Source organism: Cryptotermes secundus, unplaced genomic scaffold (assembly GCF_002891405.2).
Source record: "Cryptotermes secundus unplaced genomic scaffold, Csec_1.0 scaffold584, whole genome shotgun sequence".
Classification (NCBI taxonomy): domain Eukaryota; kingdom Metazoa; phylum Arthropoda; class Insecta; order Blattodea; family Kalotermitidae; genus Cryptotermes; species Cryptotermes secundus.
In genome coordinates this window covers 434,677-456,728 of record NW_019735468.1, presented here as the reverse complement: position 1 = coordinate 456,728, position 22,052 = coordinate 434,677, and the positions used below count along the sequence as shown (strand labels likewise).

The following is a 22,052-nucleotide window of genomic DNA, read 5'->3' as shown; positions in this document are numbered from 1 at the left end:
GAACTTTACTCTAAGCTCCCGGTAAAAAGTAAAAATATGACCTCATTTTGCTAAACCACAAGTAGAATGTGACTGCATCAAAAGGACATTCTATATACTGGGCTAGTAATAACAGTTCCCAAGTTGTTACATAATTTTTGCAGTCACGTGACACGCAAGGAGAGAAAGAAAAGGGAAACGCTCGATAGTTATTGGACGCCCCAGCTGTTGCGTTGCCTAACTTCTGTCATTACTTGACGTTCCCTTTGCTCGAAGTGACTGGAGAACGTACGCAAGGAAAAATTCTGTGATTCAAAAATGTATCAAAGAATTGTTTAGACAGGCCCGACAGAACTTACACCAAACTTCATAAAATAAATGAGTTAATTAATAATTTGTTTAAAATGTTATTGATGTTTACAAAGGTTTACATGATTACACTTCACACATTCACAGCCCCTCATCACTCCAAACGCCAACACTAAACACGTTGTATAAGTGCTCACATATCCATTATAAAAATTTTAAATTGTAAGATCTCCGATTTATTTATTTTAGGTCACAAACGTTCAGCAACAGAAAGGTGTTTCATTACAAGTGTCGTAATTACAGCAAGAGATCACAAACACATAAAAACAGTGGTATTAAAGAAACCGTGCATATGAACTGGAAATTTAAAAGCTGCAAAATTAGCAATACGGTATTTACATTGAAATCTGGGCTGCTTGAAATAGACGGGAGCCTCTCCTAAAACTTGAGGCCGAGAGGCCGCGTCACAGTCCCTACGCCCAAATCTGGAATGGGTCGTGCTCTACTTTCTTTTAGAGCCAGCGAAAGAATCGACACATATAACGGGAGCTACAGTCTGCCGCCTGCTCCTTTACTCTACTTACATTGCCAGGCAGTTGGAGTGGGCAATAAACGTTGAAGGAGGCTAGGCAAACGGGCGAGGGAAAGTCAGTGTTGATTCTTTCGCTGACGCGACTATAATTTCAGGTATAAAAAATGGATATTACCACTGGTATCAGACCTCGAAGATCAGACACGGCAAATACTAAGCCCGCCCTTCGACACCATCCTGAACTCGTTTCTTCCAACGACTATCCTTACAACTTATGGCCCTAATGTACTTTTTAATATTATCCTCACATCATCTTCTCAGTGTTCCACGGATGGCTGACGACATCTGGCTACCCTGAAGACGAGATGAAGTATACCAAATATTAATGCCATAGATCAGAATTATTTTTGTTGTGCCCTTTTCTCCTGGACACCAAACTGTATAGTAGCTTCCTCAACAAAACTGTCTTTAGCTATCCCTATAACAGGCTATGGAGGCCCATAGGGTTGTGAGACGCCGAGGCTAATACATTTTTTAGATAATTGGCTAACAGATGGCGGTAAGGTTGTCAGCCTTAAGCGCCGGCCTCCCTTTACTCTCCAGGATGATTCCTGGTACTCGTTCCTGTTAGAGGCTGAGTCGACCCCAGGGCCATAGTGCGACTGGAAGGGTTAGGTCAATCTAAAAGAATCCACCTCATCGGTACTCGAACCCGCGACCTTCAGGCTTGTAGCATAGTGCCTCAACCAACTATGCTACCGCATGCCCTTCAACAAAACTGTCTTACACGTTGTAGTAATTCCCTACGAAAATATTCTGGCTTCTACAAACGCTAGGTGTCCTACAGGTCTATGCATCTTGTTATGCAATATCTTAAAGTTCTCTCTTTCTTGGATTCAAATATTTACATGAGCACTTCAATGTGATTCCATCCAGTCTCGAGGTTATGAATGCGTGGAACTGTACCTCCACTACCCCGTGGAGGTGCTTAGTTAAATACAACAACTTTACCTTATATATTATAAGCTATTCAAGAGAGAAAAAGTTAACAGAATATTGTATTATTAATAATCACTCCTTTCGTTATTCAAGCTACCTGTTGCATTACCTGCTTTCCATCTCCTTCTGTTCAGGTGCTCACACTGGTGATAGGCCTGTAAAACTCACGCCCAGAGGAAAGAAAGGATGGTTTGAGAGACTAAGATGTAAAGGTAAAGTCAAAAGGTAAATTTGTCCCTGTGCTTAACTAATTAAGCACTACTCCATGAAGGCGTATGGGGAAGTCGATGTATAGATCCACATTTTGTTGATCTCGGCACAAGTTGGAGGTGAGTGGTCAGCTTCACGACCCGGCCGCTTAACCTCCGGGAAAGGGTCCCCGGTACACATTGGATAGGAGGTTGGGTAGACCCCAGAGCCGGTCTGGACGATATGGAGAAGAGAAAATTCTGACTCTACCGGGACTCGAACTCCAACCTCTTAGTCGTCCAGCCCGTAGCCAGTCGCTATACCGACTGCGCTATTCCGGCTCCCCGAGACTAAGATGTTGAGAATGTAATTACGTGTTGTATAATAATTGTATCTGGTTTGATTAATTTATATAATTTTAAATTTTAAATTATTTACTTAACCATAGCAATAACATACACAGGAGACGAATCATAAATAATGACGTGATTCTGCCTATTGGAATTGTACAACATTTCTGAAAATTACTCAGGGATGTAAGGATCTCTTAATATTTTGCTGGACTGTTGAAGACTATTTATGTTCCCGTATGAGTATGTTTTACACGCTGACCTGGGCTACTGCGAGGGCCTGCAGTTGCATCAGTTGCTGACAGGAGGCACTGGCTTCGATCCAGGCGGCGGCCAGTATGAAAGACCCAAGCACGAAACTGACGAGCACCACGGTGACGGCGGCGATTCTGGCGATCTGAACGGCTGTGGAGCGGGGCTTCTGGTAGGCCTGCAAAAATTATAGCAGGAACATAAACTTACTATAAGGGAGGGGATAGTATTTTTAACATTACTCTAAGACTCATACCTCGGTATTTCTCCGCTGGAGTTTATTAATGTGTTTCCTTTAACTCTCATAAATACGATTGTTTCCCTAAACATAGGAGTATGACTAATTAACCGACTGAGACCGTTGTGTACTTTTGGAGAAAGAGATCGAAGCCTTAAATGCTCATGTAATAGAAGAGCTTGGCGTTTACACCGTCACAATCAAGAAGACCCTATTCATAACAATAATTTCTCAGTTCACTTTTAAGGGCCTAAAACAAATAGAGTCCGGCAATGAAAATTTTACATTTCCAAGGGATACCCCTTCTAGATTTAAAAACAATGTAATTTCTCCATAATTTATTCCTTAGAATTTATATAGATTATTTTTATTCTGATTTTCTTTTGTGTGTGACGCATAGTTCAGAAGAAAGCGTGCGACGGTAGGTCAGAACTCGAACTTAGGCGACTGTAATAAGAAATGAAGACATGAACGTTCAATACAAAATCCGTGCGAGCCACCGCAGGATCAGACACGGGTTCAAGACCCGGCAATAAGTGGGGCAGTTACTGTGCCATTTCCTCCGCATGCGCGGAAAGATTCGTGTACACGCCGCACGCCTCCACCTACAACTGGGTCGTAGCGGTTCCACACAGAGTCTTTGTTAAACAGCCCAGCAACCTTGCGACCTGAAAGTAGTCGTCGCTTGGAACCGAAGCAGAGAACAACGAAGAGCGAACCCCAGTGGACTGTAATTTTCTAACATGTCAAGTTCCACTGCTACTTAAGTTAAATCCATGTAGATTTCGCGGTGTCGCCATGTTGTTTTACTTTCTATGATAGAATGCTTGCGGAATCTTGTGAACCGATAATGAAACTTCTGGCTCCATAAAAGGCAGGGAACTTCTCGAGTAGCTTAGCGACTGTTAGCTTCTGAAGACGGACTTCTCTTCGCGGAGTTATTTAGGTAGTTGTTTGGTAATACTTAATTCATTAAAAAAAGTTGCGTATTATTTTAATCTATTACCATGTCGTATTATTGGAATCTACATTAAGTGATGCTAGGGGGCACGCGTAGTTGGTTGGGCGGCTATGCTACAAGCCGGAAGGTCGCGGGTTCAAGTCCCGATGAGGTCATTGGATATTTTCAATTGACCTAATCCTTCCAGCCGCACTATGGCCCTGGGGTTCACTCAGCCTCTAACAGAAATGAGTACCAGGAATTAAATAAATAATTTTCCTTGGGAATAAACCGCGGCCGGCGCGTATACCGCCATCTTTGAGCCGATTGTCTAGATAATCTGGGACCCTCAACGTCTCACAACCCTATAGGCCTTCAAAAGCTTTACTTTACTTTACTTTACTTTAATTACATTAAGTAATGCTAGTGTGGACTCAACAACTAAAGATCGCGCGGCAATCAAGTTTGCATTCTTGGTGGCAGAGGATTAACAGCTTAAGTTCAAATGTGGGGTGACCTATAGCCGCACGACGTTCATACCGAGCTATCGGTCAGCTGGTTATTAAGTTACATGACAAAAAGCAGGCATGGTCGTTTCAAATCAGTGTTTAATTACAGACAAGGTAAGTAGGCGGTGAAATACTAGGGACAGCGGGGACCACTGTTTGGGTCTGGTTGCCATGACCACGATAAATGCCTCTGTTAATGAATACCGAGTCACTGGAACACAATGAAGGCTCAGAGTGAAACGCTGTGTCACTTGGAACCGGGTCAGTGTATTTTCTGCTCCAGATACGCTGCATAGAGGGGGGACTAGGTGTGGACGCTTCTCATAGCGAGGGTTGAAGAGTCTACAGAACCGTACTGCACCGAAAGATTAGAAGAGGGTATGACAGGCTGCTAGTTTGTGGAAACAGATGTTGTACTTGAGGCCCAGGCACAGAAATCACACGTAAAGCAAAGCGCAGTCTACTGGCTGTGCAAGTACGTTGAGGTACTTCACAGAACTGTGGGGAAGGTGTTTCGTTTAGCGAGCAGGATTCTAAAAATACTCGTACAAATAAGAAATACATAATCATTTCGACGGAACATTTAGGCCTACACCACGAGATGTTTTCACTATTTTACGATAAAAGAAAATTATTACAATTACAACCAATAATGGGAAAACATAAACAAAAATAATGACGAATAACAATTACCCTACTTGAACCGAAGAGAGATGAAGTGACAGGAGGTTGGAGAAAACTGCATAATGAGGAGCTTCATAACTTGTACTCTTCTCCAAGTATAATTAGAATGATCACGTCAAGGAGGATGAGATGAGCATGGCATGTAGCACGAATGGGAGAGAAGAGGAATGCATATAGGTGGGAAAGCCAGAAGGAAAAATACCACTGGGAAGACCAAGATATGGGTGGGTGGACAATATTAAAATGGATCTTAGAGAGATAGGATGGGATGGTATGGATTGGATTGATGTGCTTCAGGATAGAAACCAGTGGAGGGATCTTGTGAACACGGTAATGAATCTTCGGGTTCATAAATTTCTTGGAAGCTCTTGAGTAGCTGCACAATTGGCGGCTTCTCAAGAAGGGCTCAGCTCCATGAGTGAGTGAGTGAGTGAATTATTGACCATTAACCTATTAAGACCGGTAGTCTATTCGAAATGATGGACAGACAAATCAACTAGTCGAACAAGGATTGGAGCTGTTCTGGGTCTTTTTCTTCCTTTATGACCCAACTACTATGTGAGAATATTCTGTTGAAATCAACATAAAATTGTAGAAATTAATACAAGTATACATAGTCCGTCAATAATGCAACAATTGTATATTCACCATTTAACAATTAACACAACCTTATTTCGGTCATAGATGGCCATTTTCAGGTGTTGTCTTCACGCTGCTAGAGGGTACACACAAGCAGGGGGTATATTGCAGATTGCAGATTGCAGATGTAGCAAAATAACGGGCTAACAAACAGAACAACAAGCTGCAGAAACGAACCTTCTGGAATAATCACACAGCTCCAAACAAGTGGACAATGCCCCTTATGGGGTGGAATAGGATTTTACGAAAAAAATGTTAATAGAAATTTTAAAGGATTTTAATTAATTATTTAAGTTATTTTTAAGTGGATTGCAACGCACGGTTTTAGCGCACATCAGAGCAGCGTAAGAGTTTGGATACATTAAGACCCCTGAAGATGGTCATCTATGGCCGAAACATGTTGTGTTAAGCGTTAAATGGTGAATACATAATTGTTGCATTTTTGACGGACTGTGGATACATAGACGTTTAATTAAAGATATGCAACAGGATGCTGATATACAGAATTATAAGGATACAGTTGTTACACAGATTATCCAGGGATATTTATTCTTTATTCCGAAAGTAAGAACGCAACACATAATGAAATTATTTAGAAGAAAGAATAAGATTCAGATGTTTACTGTAGCAAATGGAAATTTGTATCATGCATATTTAGAAGAGATCGTCATCATTATCAGAGAACGACTTACAATAATTTCCTAAAGCAGTATGGAAATGTATGGAGACAGCTTGTCTGCAACTGACCTTGCACATTACGTTATAAAGCAATATTATGTCCAATCAGTGAAGAAATTCTTTAGCAGGCTTGACGAAGAAATTCAAACGGATTTAACTGTAGACTAAAAATTAAGAAGACGAAAATAACAATCTCCAATGAAATAGGCTATATATTAGACCTTCTTTATATTTCCTAGCGCTTTTCAGATAATAAACAAATTACAAATACGCCACAATCAAATGCATTATTTTTTTGCTAAACACGCATTCATACTTGTCGCCAAGAAAATAGGCACGCCTGCATAACTGTTGTGTCAGAGAAGTTGCCTCGAGGGCAAGGCATTCAGCGCGTGTGCCAACAGCCTAGAGGAACGGGATAAATGTGGGTTCCACTGTCTCGTAAGTGGAAGAAGGGAGACTGGGAAGATGATGTACAATCATTCAGTAGCTTTCACTTAAATAATTATATAATTCTTCCAGGTCTATAAAAAATTGGATCTCTGAGGGCAAAGTGACTAAGCTGCAGACTAAAACCGATGAAATGGCCGCGCCATAGATCAAGAAGTTAGTCGCTGGCTTCCCACCGCGGAGGCCCGGGTTCCATCCCGGGTCTGGTAAAGTGGGATTTGTGGCGGACAATGTGGCGCTGGGGCGGGTTTTCTCCGAGTATTTCGGTTTCCCCTGCGAATCTTCATTCCACCAAATTCTCCATCATCATAATCACCCGGGGCAGGTACAATAGTCCAATCAGTGACCGCTGTGCCGAGTGGACCCAACTGGACTCCACCCCTCACTATGCGAATTAAAAATAGACCGATGAGTAGTGGCTTAATTCCAAACAGAGCATGAGAATTATTCCTTCTCCATAGCGCTCAGACGGATTTCTGGGCCTACCCAACATCTTAGCCCACGGGTATCGGGACATGACTCTAACACCTCATCTCTATACCTCCACCCCTTCATACGTTTTCATGGTGCTTAACTGAAGCACCCTTGTGTTCCTTTAGAAATTAATTTTTATGGGCGGAATTCATTTAAATAACAGGTTTAGATAAAAATTCTCTCCCTACATCTAAGAGAACACATCGCATCTCTGTTAATAATATGACTCAGGAAATAATCGCCATTTATTCTGAAAGTCAAACGAGCCATGTACATACGCTTACACAATAAAGTAATTCTGAAGAAGGAGACAGTAGCTCTGATGGTCAAGAAATTCTCCATATTTTTTAAACCCCAAGGTCTCTCACCCTTATTCACATAAGCCCGTCGCTGAACCTTATTTTGGCCACTTTAAACCACGTCTTCACAATCTATTCCCTTATAATTCAATTTAATATTTTTTCATCTATGCAAATGCCCGTCAGGTTTTCCGACTAAAATGTATTTCTCATTTCCCTACTGCACATCACATATTCCCTCACCTCATTCCTCTTGACTTGATCATTCGAATAGTAATTGAATGCTGAAAGCCATAAAGAAAATGTTCGTATTATTATCACTCCATTATCATAGGTCCAAACACTTCCCTCAGCACTTGGTGTTCAAACACGCTCTCTGTGTCATATAAATAAACTCTTTAGGCAAAGAACGCAAAATTAAAACTGGTGGTGGTACACACAGTTTCCATAGCAGCATAAAAGATTGGTTCATTTATGTTCTTGTTGAGCTGGCTTTCTAGAAAACCATGAAACTTCGCCAAATTCCATTTAAAATATTTGCTTAATACCTCCAAGAAAACATAACACATCAGTTACTAAGTTCAACACAGATTGTAATATAAGCTTTGGGTCGTTCATCATAGGCGTTTCTTTTACTACAAAGATGTGAGCTTTGAGGACCCCACGACAGTGAAGCAAGAATATGGTCTTCCAGGGTGTGATGTCGTGTAGTTTAGTAAATAGGTCTGAAGATGAACCAAGAAGGTGCCTCCGAAACGTTGGTACCTCTTCAACAAGCTATGTGGCGTCATATCCCAGAAAGCCGTAATATTACTACTAAGCTGTTTGTCAGAAAAGAACAGCATTTTTTGTGTCGTCCGTGGCATTTGCGGGAGACCAAGTCAATATAAATGAATAGACCAATAAACCGCGTTACCCATTAAACTTGTTGGAGGGTGAACCCAGATCTCTTCTATCTCCAGTGCATATAGGTGTCGTTAAATAACCAGCAAACCATCGATGAGTGAAACAGCTTGAATGGTCTTTTTAACTGACCACTGCTCTAGCCGTGAGCTGAGTTCAGTTCCTGTTGCACAACAGCTTCTGTCTCTTTGCCCAAATTGGTCTGACAACTGACAGTCATCTTGTTACAGAAGTGACGTCATCATCGGCAATCCGGGAGTCCTTGCTTCCCGATATCTCTGGTCTTGATCGGTGGCAGTCTACTGTTCTTATTGAAAGTGTAAGACACATATTAGCCATGAGTCATTTATACAGAGATCTGTGACGTCAGGTACCAATCCCATTGACTTATTATCTTCTCAACAAATATCGACCATGAAAACAGAAGTAAGTCCTTTTCTTAATGACGTTATCCAGACCCAAATCCCCCACAGTCTGGACAAAATATGTACAGCCAAATATAAGTCTCTTTGGTGTCAACTGTAGTCGTACGTGACCACTGACCGACTAACTAAATTAATAACTACTTTAAAAGTTGGTAGTTATTCAGACGGTTAAGAATTTACCTGCTTTTCTGTAAAACGATGGTTCATAATCGTCGTAAAAATCTTAATTTTGGGTCCCATCCTACGTCAATTCAATACAGTTCACAATAATAATATCCTGCTACATATACGAGGACTCTTAGGAAAGTAACCTCTGTTTATTTTAGGTAAATAGAGAACTCGCACACACGAAGTAGCGTCCCATGACTCATTGCCTTGTAAACCAAAATATTTGTTTTTATATTCCTCATTGCTTGTTTTGTTACTTCCTGGACAGCCCTCGTAATAGCGTCTTTAAAGTCATTTCATATTTCAATATTTTCCAAGCATTATTTCATGCGTTTTCTTGGAATATTCGCTGATTTCTTTCTCTTTCAAAAGGAAAATATTCGGAGAATGCAAGGATACTCTCGTGGTTCATATGCCGCTAGTTGGACAGTCCTGTTATATAATTTGGCAAGTAGACACGTTGCTAGGCAACGACGCGAAAGAAGCAGTTATATAACAGTATATAACTGAGTAACGGCTTCGCAAACAAGCATATTTGAACGGCAACAACTGAAAACAGCAACAGAGGAATGGTGTTCTCCGTGCGGTCCGTGCCAAGATGTTATAACCATGACAGTTAAGGAGAGACCCCTTCAGCGGGGTCGAATACCTCCACAGTGACCCTGTGAGTCGTAGGAGGCGACAGAAAGGGAAGTCTCAAATCTGAAACAATAAAATATGGTCGCGAGTCCCAAGAGTCTCGGACTCGGGAAAGACTGCGCTGGAAAGGGCCAGCAGCATATACAAAAGACAGGCACGTCCTTTGTCAGAGAGGGCGCCCCACAAAAACAAGACCATAACTGTCAAACAGTAATAAATATCTGGTCATGAGTTCCAGATGGGGCTCGACACCAAGACTTACTGACTGACTATCAGTCGCAATGTGACTTTGACTTTGACTTTGACTAGTGTACTTGTATACAAAAGAAAGAATTGTCAGTAACATACTATATGGCCCATATGTACACTTAACGAAAGGCCAAGCATATTTATAAAAGACAAACCCGTCTTCTCGTCAGAGAGCAAGTTACATAAGGACTATGACCGCAAGAGTTCAGTTGGAAAAAAATCTCTGATCTGAGTCTCAAGGGGCTTGACGCCAAGATGAACGGATTGGCGGTAAAACGCCAGTCGTAAAGTAACTTTGAGTCAGTCGAGAGTAACTGGCAGGTGAGGCAGGGGATAGTTTGAGAAGCCAGAGAAAGGGGAGCGTCCGCCGTTGGGAGCCGCTACGGAGCAACGGCTAGCGAAGCCGTGACTGTGGACACAGTGTGTGTGTGTGTGTGTATGTGTGTGTGTGTGTGTGTGTAATAATGAAATGTAAAGTGTAGTCACGCGCTGTATTAAAGTGCCCAATAAATCCGAAAATCAATCCAAACCCCGTCTATAGTCACTCATATACGTGACAATAAAATTATATTTACGTTATGACTTTGAACAGCAACAGAGCAGTGGATGTTCACCTAGAGTCTATATTTCAGTTATCGTTTGTAGTTGCAGTCCGACCTGTTACGTCGTGTTCTATTTTCCGTTCTTTAGAATAAGTTTTCAGTATTCATAGATGCCTTCACGGTCACTCTGTTAGCGATGGGTCTGAAAGGCACGTGCGTAAATGAAAGATCTTAGGCAGGACTCCTCATAGGATCAGGGCGACAGAAAGTACAATGAATGATTTTCCTTCAACTGCCGTGAATTTCTCGGATGTGTATATGGGTATGTCCGTGACACGTCAAGAAGGAACTGAGAAGGTGAAAGGAAAGTTAGGTTTAATTTACAGGAATAAAACTGAAAACCTGGCGACCTTCAAAAACCCTGCCGGCGTCTCATTGCAAAGCCATACCCATGTAACAGATTCTCCTAAGCACTTACAACCTACCATTATTATGTCCCCGTTTACACTGCGTTATATAACTGGCCTTTACGTAAGAAGGATACTGATGATAAGCCCCATACTTACAATTATATTTGGAAACAACTGGGAGAAACTTTACGGATCCCCGGTTACCGTTAATGCCTCGTATTAAGTAAGATTCAAGGCAAAAAAGGAAGCTAAAGCTATCCCTGTAACAGGCCGTGAAGGCCTTTAGGGTTGTGAGACGTCGAGGCTCCCACATTTCCTTTAAACAAGCGGCTCACAGATGACGGTAAGGTCAGCCTTACGTGCCGGCTGCCCTTTACCCCCAGGTTGATACCTGGTACTCATTTCTGTTAGAGGATGAGTCGACCCCAGGGCCATAATGTGTCTGGATTAGGTAAACTAAAACAAAAAATACCTCATCGGGACTTGAACCCGTGACCTTCCGGCTTGTAGCATAGTGCATCAACCAATTACGTTACCGCGTGCCTCACGTTTGGAGAAATTACTGTATTTTGTTTCCTAGCTTCATATACCAGAATGGCTGGTGAGTGTGAGAAGTCCCTGTGAATGCATCACTTAAATGGAAATGTGTACTCAATTTCAGAACACATCCGATTTCTAGATACATGCTTTGTTAAGAGTCTTGATGTTCATTTATTGCAGATATAAATCTACGGTTGACAAAGCTAATAAAAAAAAGTTCATGTCGTAGTAATTTTCCTTCTGTTTTATTTATTAGGCATTAAATTATTCCAAATAACATAGTATAGACATTTTATGCGAGATTCCAATCTCTTATACCATGATTATATTTTGAAAAACATGAATTTAAATTTCTGCCTCACATAACGTTCGAAGCAGAGTGTGTAAATATTTATTGTTGCAACTGCCCATGGATCCTCGGTAGAGATGGTTTGTTAGAGGAGAAAATCATGTCACGATTCCGTCAAAGAAGTTAAGTATTGAGTGGAAAGTTCTGTGGGTTACCTGCACGCTTAACGTTTATTAATTCATCTTCCAGAACTGAAACAACCCTTATTTATCCACTTAACAAAATCGTAATTTAAAAAAAAATAAGAAAGTTCAAAAAATATGTCCTCCGAAAACTCGATGAGGAGAATGACCAAAAAAAGTCGGCCGGGTGTACATTAATTTATCCCGTAAGACAGCGGGTTCTGTTACAAGTTAGGGGTTAGAATGCACCGAAACGAAACAAAATGAAATTAACACAATTTTCATGTAGACTTTTAACAATAAAATGTATCGAAAATATCTTTCGGAAACGTTACTACAATCCGGTAAATAATGTTACAGTATCTCAAAATAGGTCACGTCCAGTTCTGTCTCAATTATTACGTTTTATCTACGAGTCATTCAAGTACAAATTTCGTATGCTGTTAATAAGTCGTCATTACGCAACACAAAAGAAAGACATGTGCGATTAATCACCCACATGTTGCAGCAGGAACTGAGCAGATCACAGCTGAAGGTCATACCATTGAACACATGTCGGGGTACCAGCAGGGATTCACGTAACTACGCAATCAGTGTGTTTACATGATCTTTGTAGCCCCTACATAACGTGAATAAAAATATAGAGATGGCATATATAAATAAATAAGGTTTTTTTTCCTTAAGTACTTCACCGATCTTGATTAAATTTAGTATAGGAGATTTGAAACGAACATTTTCAAGCGAAGTTCCTGAATGTATATACAAGAGTGTATAATTCACTATAATCCCAACGCGACATGAAATTGAATTTTAAATTCGTTTTGTTTCCAAAAAAAAAAAAAAGGCTTACTTTACCAATATAAAATGGCTGCATCGCATAAATTATAGGCTACATCTCATTAAAATCTGTTAACTTGTATTTGAAACTTATGTCAATTTGATACATATGGAAATATAACAAATCCAATTGAGTTCAGTTCTTATTGAGAAGATGACAGTCGTTCAGATACTCAAGAAATTCCCCATACTTTATGAAACCCGAAGTTTAATTATCGTGCTAAATTGATCACATTTTGAGCCATTTGAATCCACTCGACACCATCATGCCCTGCTGTTGATACTTTCTAATATTCAAGCACTCACTCACTCGCTCACTCATGGACCTGAGTACTTCTTAAGAAGCTGCCAGTTGTGCAGATACTCAAGAACTTCCCAGCATTTTAGTATGGAACCCGAAGTTTCATTGCCGTGTTCATAAGCGTTCTCCACTGGTCCCTATCCTGAGCCAGATCAACCTAATCCATACCATCCCATCCATTTTAATATTGTCCACCCACCTACGTCTTGGTCTTCTTGGTGGTCTCTTTCCAACTGGCTTTCCCACCGATATCCTATATGCATTTCTCTTCTCACCTATTCGTGCTACATGCCCTGTCCATCTCATCCTCCTTGACTTGAACATTCTAATTATACTTGAAGAAGCGTACAAATTAAGAAGTTCCTCATTATAAAGAACTTTCTAATATTACAATCTTATATACGTCTGGGTCTTCCATGTGCTCTTTTCCCTTCAAGTCTCTTTAAAAAATGTAGACATTCCTCGTCCCTTTCATTCGTGCTACATATTCTACCCATCTATCGATCTTGATTTGATTACCCTAAGTAACATTTAACCAGCAACAAACAAAATTTAATTTGTGGTAGTTCTGTTACCACAAGAATCGAATCTGCAATAAACGAACATTCGGACCGTTCGGGCACTACAGTTTCAAGACTTTTGTCCACTCGAGAGAGGAGAACAATATCAAATTAAATCTACTGGAGCTTTCAGACAGCTCGACAACGATGATATTGCATTAAGGCTTACGATCTGTAGCATTTATATGACAAAATGAGTGGAGATTTCAATGCTGGTTAAAGAAGTGTACATGAAAATAATATGTGTGAATCTAAACTGGCAGTGGGCATACAATAGGCGATATATTAGAGCTGTAAGCAACTTATGGCCCGAGGAGGACACATGTGGCGTGTCACCTAATTTCACTCGCGAAAAACTACAAATATATGTACACGTATCTACATACATTCAAATATGGAGACGTTCTTGGCAAAGAAATCTGTCAATATTCTCACTAACAACATGCCGCGAATAAAGTTTAAATAAAATAAGCCATAAGAATGTTCATTATTTTATTTTCCTTGAATTAATAGGCTACTAGTAATAAAATAAGTGAAAATGTAAATTGATCATAAATAATTGCCACCTACCAGTTCCAAGTTATTTTTAAGAACTGGCAGTTATTCATGTGCTAAAGAAATTAAACTAATATTATGAAATATGCAGGTTCATTACGGTTTCACAAAAGCTCTCCACTGGTCCCTATATTCAGTAAGTTCAGCTCAGTCCTCAGTCTTCGTGTCCCCTTTCCCTAAGATCAATTTTAATATAATTCTCTCATCTGCCTCGGGTCTTCCAAGTGGTTTTTCCTCATAGCATATTCAGACTAAAGTTCTGAATGTATGTCTCAGCTCCCCGTGCATGCTACACTTTCAACCATCTCCTCCTCCCTGATTTAAGTACCCTAATAATACACGTAACATATGACGAGCATATATTATGGCGCTCCTCTTTTTCTCATCATCTCCATCTCGTCTTACTTTGTTTTTCTTATGTCTATGTATTCTAAGCATTTTGTTTTGATGTACTCTCAGTCTATTTACACGCTTTTCTTTCTTCAACAGTACACGTTTATGAATGTTACACTTGCACTTTTCCTTGCAGTTCAAAAGGGGAGGGTCGCTCAACAATGTCCAACAACGAATTAAACGACATCCAGCAATAACACTTGTAACAGAACTGAAAGGTCTGGGAAGTGAAGGTTCGTATACGGGAGTGTCATTTATCGAAACCATAACTAACGTTAGAAAGTAATCTATAGATTAAATACAACAAAAACAACTGTTGAGAGTTCCACCTTCTGGCACATAATATCGTGTAGTCCGGTAGAAGCCAATCGAAGTTTCGGAGGACTGTGTGGCCTCCATCTTCAAGGTCGAAGAGTAAGCCAAGAAAGACGTCAGCTCCTTTCTTGCTTGGCTTACTCTTCGACCCTGAAGATGGAGTCGATATGTTCTTTCGAAAATTCGGTTGACTTTCACCGGACTACGCGGCATTATGCCCCAGAAGATAAAACCCTTCATACTCACCGCTGTGAGAACCTCAGACCTCACAAGTGAATGAAACTGTCGTATTACGATGACCGTATAATGTACCATATACCGAGCTTCATCAGACTCTTACGAATGACTTGAAAAATAGCTTTTTTTCAGTGAATTAAAGCAAAAGGAACTGACGAATGGAAATACTCGTACAAATATGAGTTCCATATATTGTACAAAATTCAATTGAAATCTGTCAAGAGACTCAAAAGATGGACATACCGTGTGCTTCAACAGAGTTATCATTACAATGTACCAAAAAGACTAAAAAAATTTCTCGACAAAAATATTGATGTATGTCAAACACACCGAATTTTTTCAGATTTAATTATATATTTTTGGCACTGTTAGTTTTGGAAGGAGAAACGGGCTTGAGATTGACAGGCGATTTTTGGAAACCGTTTTTCGAAAGGCGCATGAAACGAAGTTTCTCGTTATGTGACATGCTCCAGTCCTCACTGATACCATCTCTGTTCTGTAAGAAATAAAAAATATATACGTAATTTCCATTCAGTGAATTAATTATACAACTTTTTTCTCGAGCCACTATGCGAGGAGCATATAAGGGATACTTATGCATCCCGAAATGACTTCCTGTGGCAACGCGACAAGGCACTGAAATATGAGGCAGCCCCATCCTTATCAAATTTTATGTGCCTCTTTCTAAGACAGTGGTAATTATTTGTGCCATCTCCTATAATATTCAGTGGTTTGGAACTTCGCCATATAATTCATTTTTTGATTTGCTTTCTTTCTCAAGATAAACAATTCGTTCCCTAAGAAATTAACAAAAAGTTTTTTTTTGTGAAAGAGACATGATTTATTTTTCCGAAGATAGGAAGAGAAGTTGTAAACATTTTTTATTAGGCAAGTTCTCGGTTCGAATCTCGACAGGCACACCAGCTATTTTGACTGAGGTTTTTCATGGTTCTCCTCGGTTCCTCCAGGCAATTGCTGGGCTAGTACCTCGATTAGTCAACGATCACTTCGTTTCAGTCCTTTCCATCATTCATAACCCATCCTACCACCCGAGGCGATAGTCTCTGTGCAAAGAGCACTGTAAAATGAATGACAAACAAACTATAAGCAGATGTGGATACATACAGGGGGCGGCTCGGAGCTGTAAACTTCCGAGGGCGGGTATTCCTTCACCGTGACGGTCGTTAAGGAGTCTGGCTGTGCTTCCTGCTGCTTCTCCATGCTGACCTCCAGTTCCGGCACAACAGAAAGAGTTGCTAACCGCTCCACAACAGCGGCTGTTCTGACTGCGAGAGCTCAGCACAGCCTCACCACTATAACTTCAGATCGTGAAAGTAGGAGGGTAGAAAACTAGGTCCTGGACACTCATTGGTTCACATCGAGGTCACTGCAACAGTTCAGATCAGAACTCGTCGCATTTCAAGTGAAATGTGTGAGGAGGATTCGCTGATAAATGTGCGGGCGGAGGATTAAGTTGCGGTGAAAGCACACAGAAGGGTTGTCCAATATGACCATATTTATATCTCATCGTTCGTTGATTAGGTCTCCGGCCCCAAAAATATAATAAATATAATAATAATAATAATAATAATAATAATAATAATAATAATTCCATGGAGCTGAGTCCTTCTAGAAAACCCACCAGCCGTTCACTTACTAAAAATTTCCCAAACTTTTCTGGAACCCGAAGGTTCATTACCTTGTTCACAACAGTCCTCCACTGGTCCCTATCCTAAGCCAGATAAAGCCAGTCCAAACCACCCCATCCTATTTCTCTAAGATCCATTTTAACATTACCCTACCACCTACGTCCAGGTCTTCATAGCTGTCAATTTCTTTCAGATTTTCAAACTCAAACCGTGTGTGCACACTTTTCTCTCTCTCTTTCTCTCTCCCCCCTCCCACATGCCTTCTATATTCCCTGCCCATCTCATCCTCCTTTAATTGATCATTCTAATTATACCTGGCGAAGAGTACAGGTCATGAAGTTCCTCATTTGGCAGTTTTCTCAAACCTTCCGTCATTTCATCTCTCTTCGGTCCAAATATTCTCAACACCCTGTTCACAAACACCCTCAGTCTATGTTCCCCCCTTAATGTCAGAGACCAAGTTTCACACCCATACAAAACCACAGGCAAAATTAGAGTTATTTGTATTCCAATTTTTGCGATTTTAGACAGCAGAAGAAAAACAGACGGTTCCGAACTGAATGACAGCAAGCAGAGCCTGAATTTAATCTTCTGTTACTTTCCTCATGAACGACCTTTTGATTTGTTACTGTCATTCCCAAATATTTAAATTTTGCTACATTTTCAAAGGATATATTAGCAATCTTTGTGTTAGGATTTTGCCCTGCATTCTGGTGACGAGGCAGCAACATAGTTTTCTTGGCGTTTACTTCTAGACTAACCTCCTTAATAGGGCCGCGTCATAGCTCAAGCGGTTAGTCGCTGGCTTCCCACCGCGGCGGACCGGGTTCGATACCGGGTCTGGTCAAGTGGGATTTATGGTGGACAAAGTGGCGTTGGGGCAGGTTTTCTCCGAGTACTTCGGTTTCCCCTTCCAATCTTCATTCTACCAATTGCTCCACAGTCACCCTCACCTATCATCTGGGTCTGGTACAATAGGCCAGAAGTGGCCGCAGTACAAGGGACTTAGTCCCACCCTACTAGCAATAAAAAAAGACTCCTTACTAGCACCAATTAAAGTTTCTGCGTTTTTCTTTATCGTATCTATGTTATCTACCAGCAGATTCACATCATCAGCACTGCCCAGTCGCTGTTAGTTTTCCTGCACCTTCCTAATGACATGTTCTAAAGCAAAGTTGAAAAGCAATGGCGGTAAAGCATCTCCTTGTAATGGACCAATTTAAATAGAAAACTTATCAGACAAATTTTCACCTATACAGGCTTTATTATACTCGTACGTTTCATTTAAGCACATTTTAATCAGCCTGTCTAGTCTCATGAGTACCCCAAACTTTATCAGAATATTGTACAATACTCCCCTCCTAACTGAATCATAGGCTTTCTTGAAGCCTATGAATAGCCGACGTATTGTCTCATTGAACTCCCATTTTTTCTCCAATATGTAATATTGAATTGGCGAATGATGTAGCACGATGGATTGGGAGAGATTTAGAAGCATGCGGTCGTGACCTGTTTCAAGCCACTACTCCAGTATTTCCTTAACCGGTCATAGGAAGCCAAAAACAAGGCATTCGGCCAGCATAGCCAGTCTCCGTCTTGAGAGTCGAATTCGAGACTTTCCAAATAAGAGGCAGAAGGTTTATTACTACACTGCAGCGTTTGGAAAAATAGCCATCGAAACAAACCACAAAACTGTATGTCTTTATTTCATCAATCCATTCGAAGTTCAGTGCAAATACACAAAGAAAAATGTTTAAATATGTACAAAATATTGCAGAATCTTTATGCGTTATGAAGTCAAGTCTCATTGTTCTGGTTATCCTATGCCTCTTTTAGCAGAATACATTTTTTGAAACGTTAATAACACAATTCAGTTTCTTTCTATCGTTGAAAAGCACACACTGATAGTGCCTGAGAACAAACTGTCCACAATATTTGGACTAAAAAGGAGAAAGTAACAGAAGGACGGAGAAATTATGAATACATAATGACGACCTGCATAATCGTTGCTTCCCAGTTAATATTATTAGGAAGATTTAACCATAAAGATTAAACGCAGGATTTCTAGTGCGCATGGGAAGATAAGAGAAACGCACACATTTAATCGGAACATCTCAAGGGAAAAGAACACTTCATAGATCAAGTAGGCGAAAGAATAACACTAAAATGGGTATTAGAGAAACAGGGTATGGGCTGACTCAGCATAAGTTCAATGACAGGTTTTCATATAAACCGTAATGCACATTTGGTTTTCATAAAAGCGAAGAATTTCTTGACCAGTTACGGATGGTTCCTTAGGGCTCAAATTTAAAATTTGGAACAGGGAAACTTAGTCAGTATAGTGAGCAGGCTTCGGGCTGGGCAACCGGCGAATCAAGGTTCGATTCTTGGCACAAGCAGAGATTTTCTCATCTCTACAGCGTCCAGACTGGCTCTTGAATCCACCGAGCCTTCTATCCAAAGAGTATACGGGGCTCCTTCCCCACGGAGTTATACCTCCACATCCCTATACTTATTTATGGCTCGGTATTTAATTGAGCAGAGGGACTACTTTATCTTTTATAATTTAAGGCGCATCCTCGAGAAGAAGTTAATTCAACGCTCCGAAAAAAAAACGAGTTCCACGAACACCCCTCCCCCAAAGAGCTTGCCTCCTTAATACAACTGAAAATGTTAAAGCAGGACTAAACAGAAGAGCTTCTTCATCTGAATAAGAATCCTCGACCTGGTTTCCATGACAACCAACTCTCTCACACTGCAGAATCCTAGTATGCAATTTCCATTCAGATTGCTTTGGAGAATAACTGTTCTTAAGATGGTTGCTGTAACATTGAGACGCAGAGCAGTATATGATGGGCAGATTCACATTTCATGCTTTTTATTGTCACGGAAATTAAATGTAGATGCGTGTCTTCGCGGCATAGGTAAAAAGGTAACGTTGTCCCTGTGCTTAATTATTTAAGCACTATACCATTAAGACATATGGGGGAGTGAATGTATAGCTCCATGATTCTTGACCTCAGTACTACATGGAGGCGAGTGGTCAGATTCACCTGCCGCTTTATCCCTAGGGAACTCGCCCCTGGTACCCGTTGGATAAGAGAGTACTGGACGCTGTGGAGTAGAGAAAAATCTTGCCATGCCAGAAGTCGAACGCGGGTTTCATGGCATAGTGTTTAAGAAATTAAGCACAGGGACAAATTTACCTTTAACCTACGTACAACAGAATTAAAATATGCACAGAATTTTAGTTAGGAAACTGTAATTGAAATATACAGACTTCCCAGATTAATTCCTACAGCTCATGCACCTGTACAAAGCTATAGTTGACACCACTTAACAACAGCGGAGGTGCAACGCTACACAGGGTCACAAAACGTACTGTTGCTAAGGCATTCCACTAAACATACTCGTATGTGCAGAATATCTAAAATTTACCTTACGTTTCTCAGTGGGATTTAATCCGTTCTGTACGATCATTCACTTTTGAGAAATTTCATGAAGAACTAGATTAAGGGTTATATTGGAGTGATAGGAACTTAAATTTTCTCAACAGTTTTCAGTATAGATCCTTAATAACAAATTAAATCTAAATCCGCTAAGTGATTTGGGTGCATCGCAAGTCCTGTTTTACACTGATATTCTAACTGAATTATGACTTCGTCACGTGGAACTCCGTTTTATGACGCCAAGTGATTATAAATGGGCCATACTAAGCAAAGTAGGCCTACCGTGTTCCATTGGAAGTACAAAATTACTAAAAGTTAACTTTAGGGAAGAGACGCACAATAGATCGTGGACGATTGATCGCCCACTTCTTCAGTCCAATCTAAGTTATTTGGGAAATGGCACACGCAGATAACAATCATATCATTTGTTCACTTTACCCACCAAGAGCAAGGAACGGGGAAAAAACTCCCAGACAGAGGACGGAGACTGAACCAATCGACTCAAGGATGATTTATATTTATGTAGAGTGGTATTCTGCAGTAGGGGCTGTCCCTTCACTCTCACTACATTACGTTGACTTATTTTTACTCTGAATATTCCCAAGTTGATGACCTACACAATCCCATCTGTCTATGACACACAATGGAAACTTTCATTGCTACCTCTAATGTATAATAACCTACACTTTCATAAAACGCCAAGAAAGAAGTAGAATTATTATAACTACGGCAAAGTTGATTATACACACTCAATACGGACATCCAAGAGAACATAATTAATAAACAAATAAAGGTCTACAAGAAAGGAGCTAATATTCAGATCTGACAAGGAGAGACCATACTTTTGTCTTACCACCCCAAGAAATAAAACTGACAAAGTGAAGTAAAAATCAAGTGTCATTGTTCCAACTCCCACTACTTCCTTATTTTAGTACGATTTCTTTCCTTGGTTTTTATTAGTATGCTGGCTTTGAAATTGACGTAAAAGTGGGTAAACGCCGTCTACTTGTCCTCGGGCCGTTTCTTCTAAAGAGCCTTAAAACATACTATCATGCCCAATAAGTGTGCAATACACGAATTCCCGAACATGCATTGTAATAAGTTCCTCCTTATAACACGTGTTGGTCAATACCTCGGGCTTTTCATTGATCTGGAGCGTCTAGCTGGAACTGAAGTGGAACGCCTATCCTCTGAAGTCACTTCTCTCTTTTTTATCTTTTTTGGAGAAAATGTTTCCGATGCTCGTGTTGTTACGTACCACCAACGAGGGAACTATTTTTATTATTATTTAGGCAATGTTCTGATCACAGGCACGAAACGCGTTGTTGCGTGTAACGTGGTTTGGCACTAAAAGGAGAACACTTTCGTTTCAACCACACAGTCTTATTTTATCAAACGAAAGCCGAAACCTAGGGAGCCTTGTTATGGAAAAAGAATATGCCATATGAAAGCCAGGCTACGGGTTACCTACACTGCCGAAATGCTGCCTGAGACTGGAACAGTTAAGGCACAAGATAGAATTTGTGTCATCGATACTGTATATGACAGTTTCCCTACTGTCAAATGAAGAACCAAATGTTGCGCTGAGGTTATAACGATACGAAAACTGAATAATGTAAAACGTAATAATTTAAATTTCCCTGGCCTTGGGGCTTTATTCTTCCTGGCGCTGCAGGCAGCTTCCAGCCTTCACCTCCTCTAACACTGACGATTTTCTAAATCCTTGAGACACGCTAGACCTTTGAATAGCACATGAGCCTTTCATAAGGCCTCTACCTACAATGTATAACACAGAAAATGCATATATATATATATATATATATGTGTGTGTGTGTGTGTGTGTGTGCCCTCAGTTGGGCTCGACCGCGAGATTTCGGCGACGCCTTAA

General features: G+C 40.5%; 1 protein-coding gene across 1 annotated transcript in view; it reads right to left on the bottom strand.

Moving 5' to 3' along the window:
• Nucleotides 1-16,371, bottom strand: part of LOC111869369 — a 53,385-nt gene extending 37,014 nt beyond the window's left edge. Inside the window, exons 1-2 of the mRNA XM_023860850.2 lie at nucleotides 16,192-16,371; nucleotides 2,621-2,788 (exon numbers count right to left, since the gene is read on the bottom strand). Coding sequence (XP_023716618.1) covers nucleotides 2,621-2,788; nucleotides 16,192-16,287 — 264 coding nt within the window. The 5' untranslated portion in view covers nucleotides 16,288-16,371. The remainder of the gene's footprint in view (nucleotides 1-2,620; nucleotides 2,789-16,191) is intronic.
• Nucleotides 16,372-22,052: the final 5,681 nt, after the last annotated feature.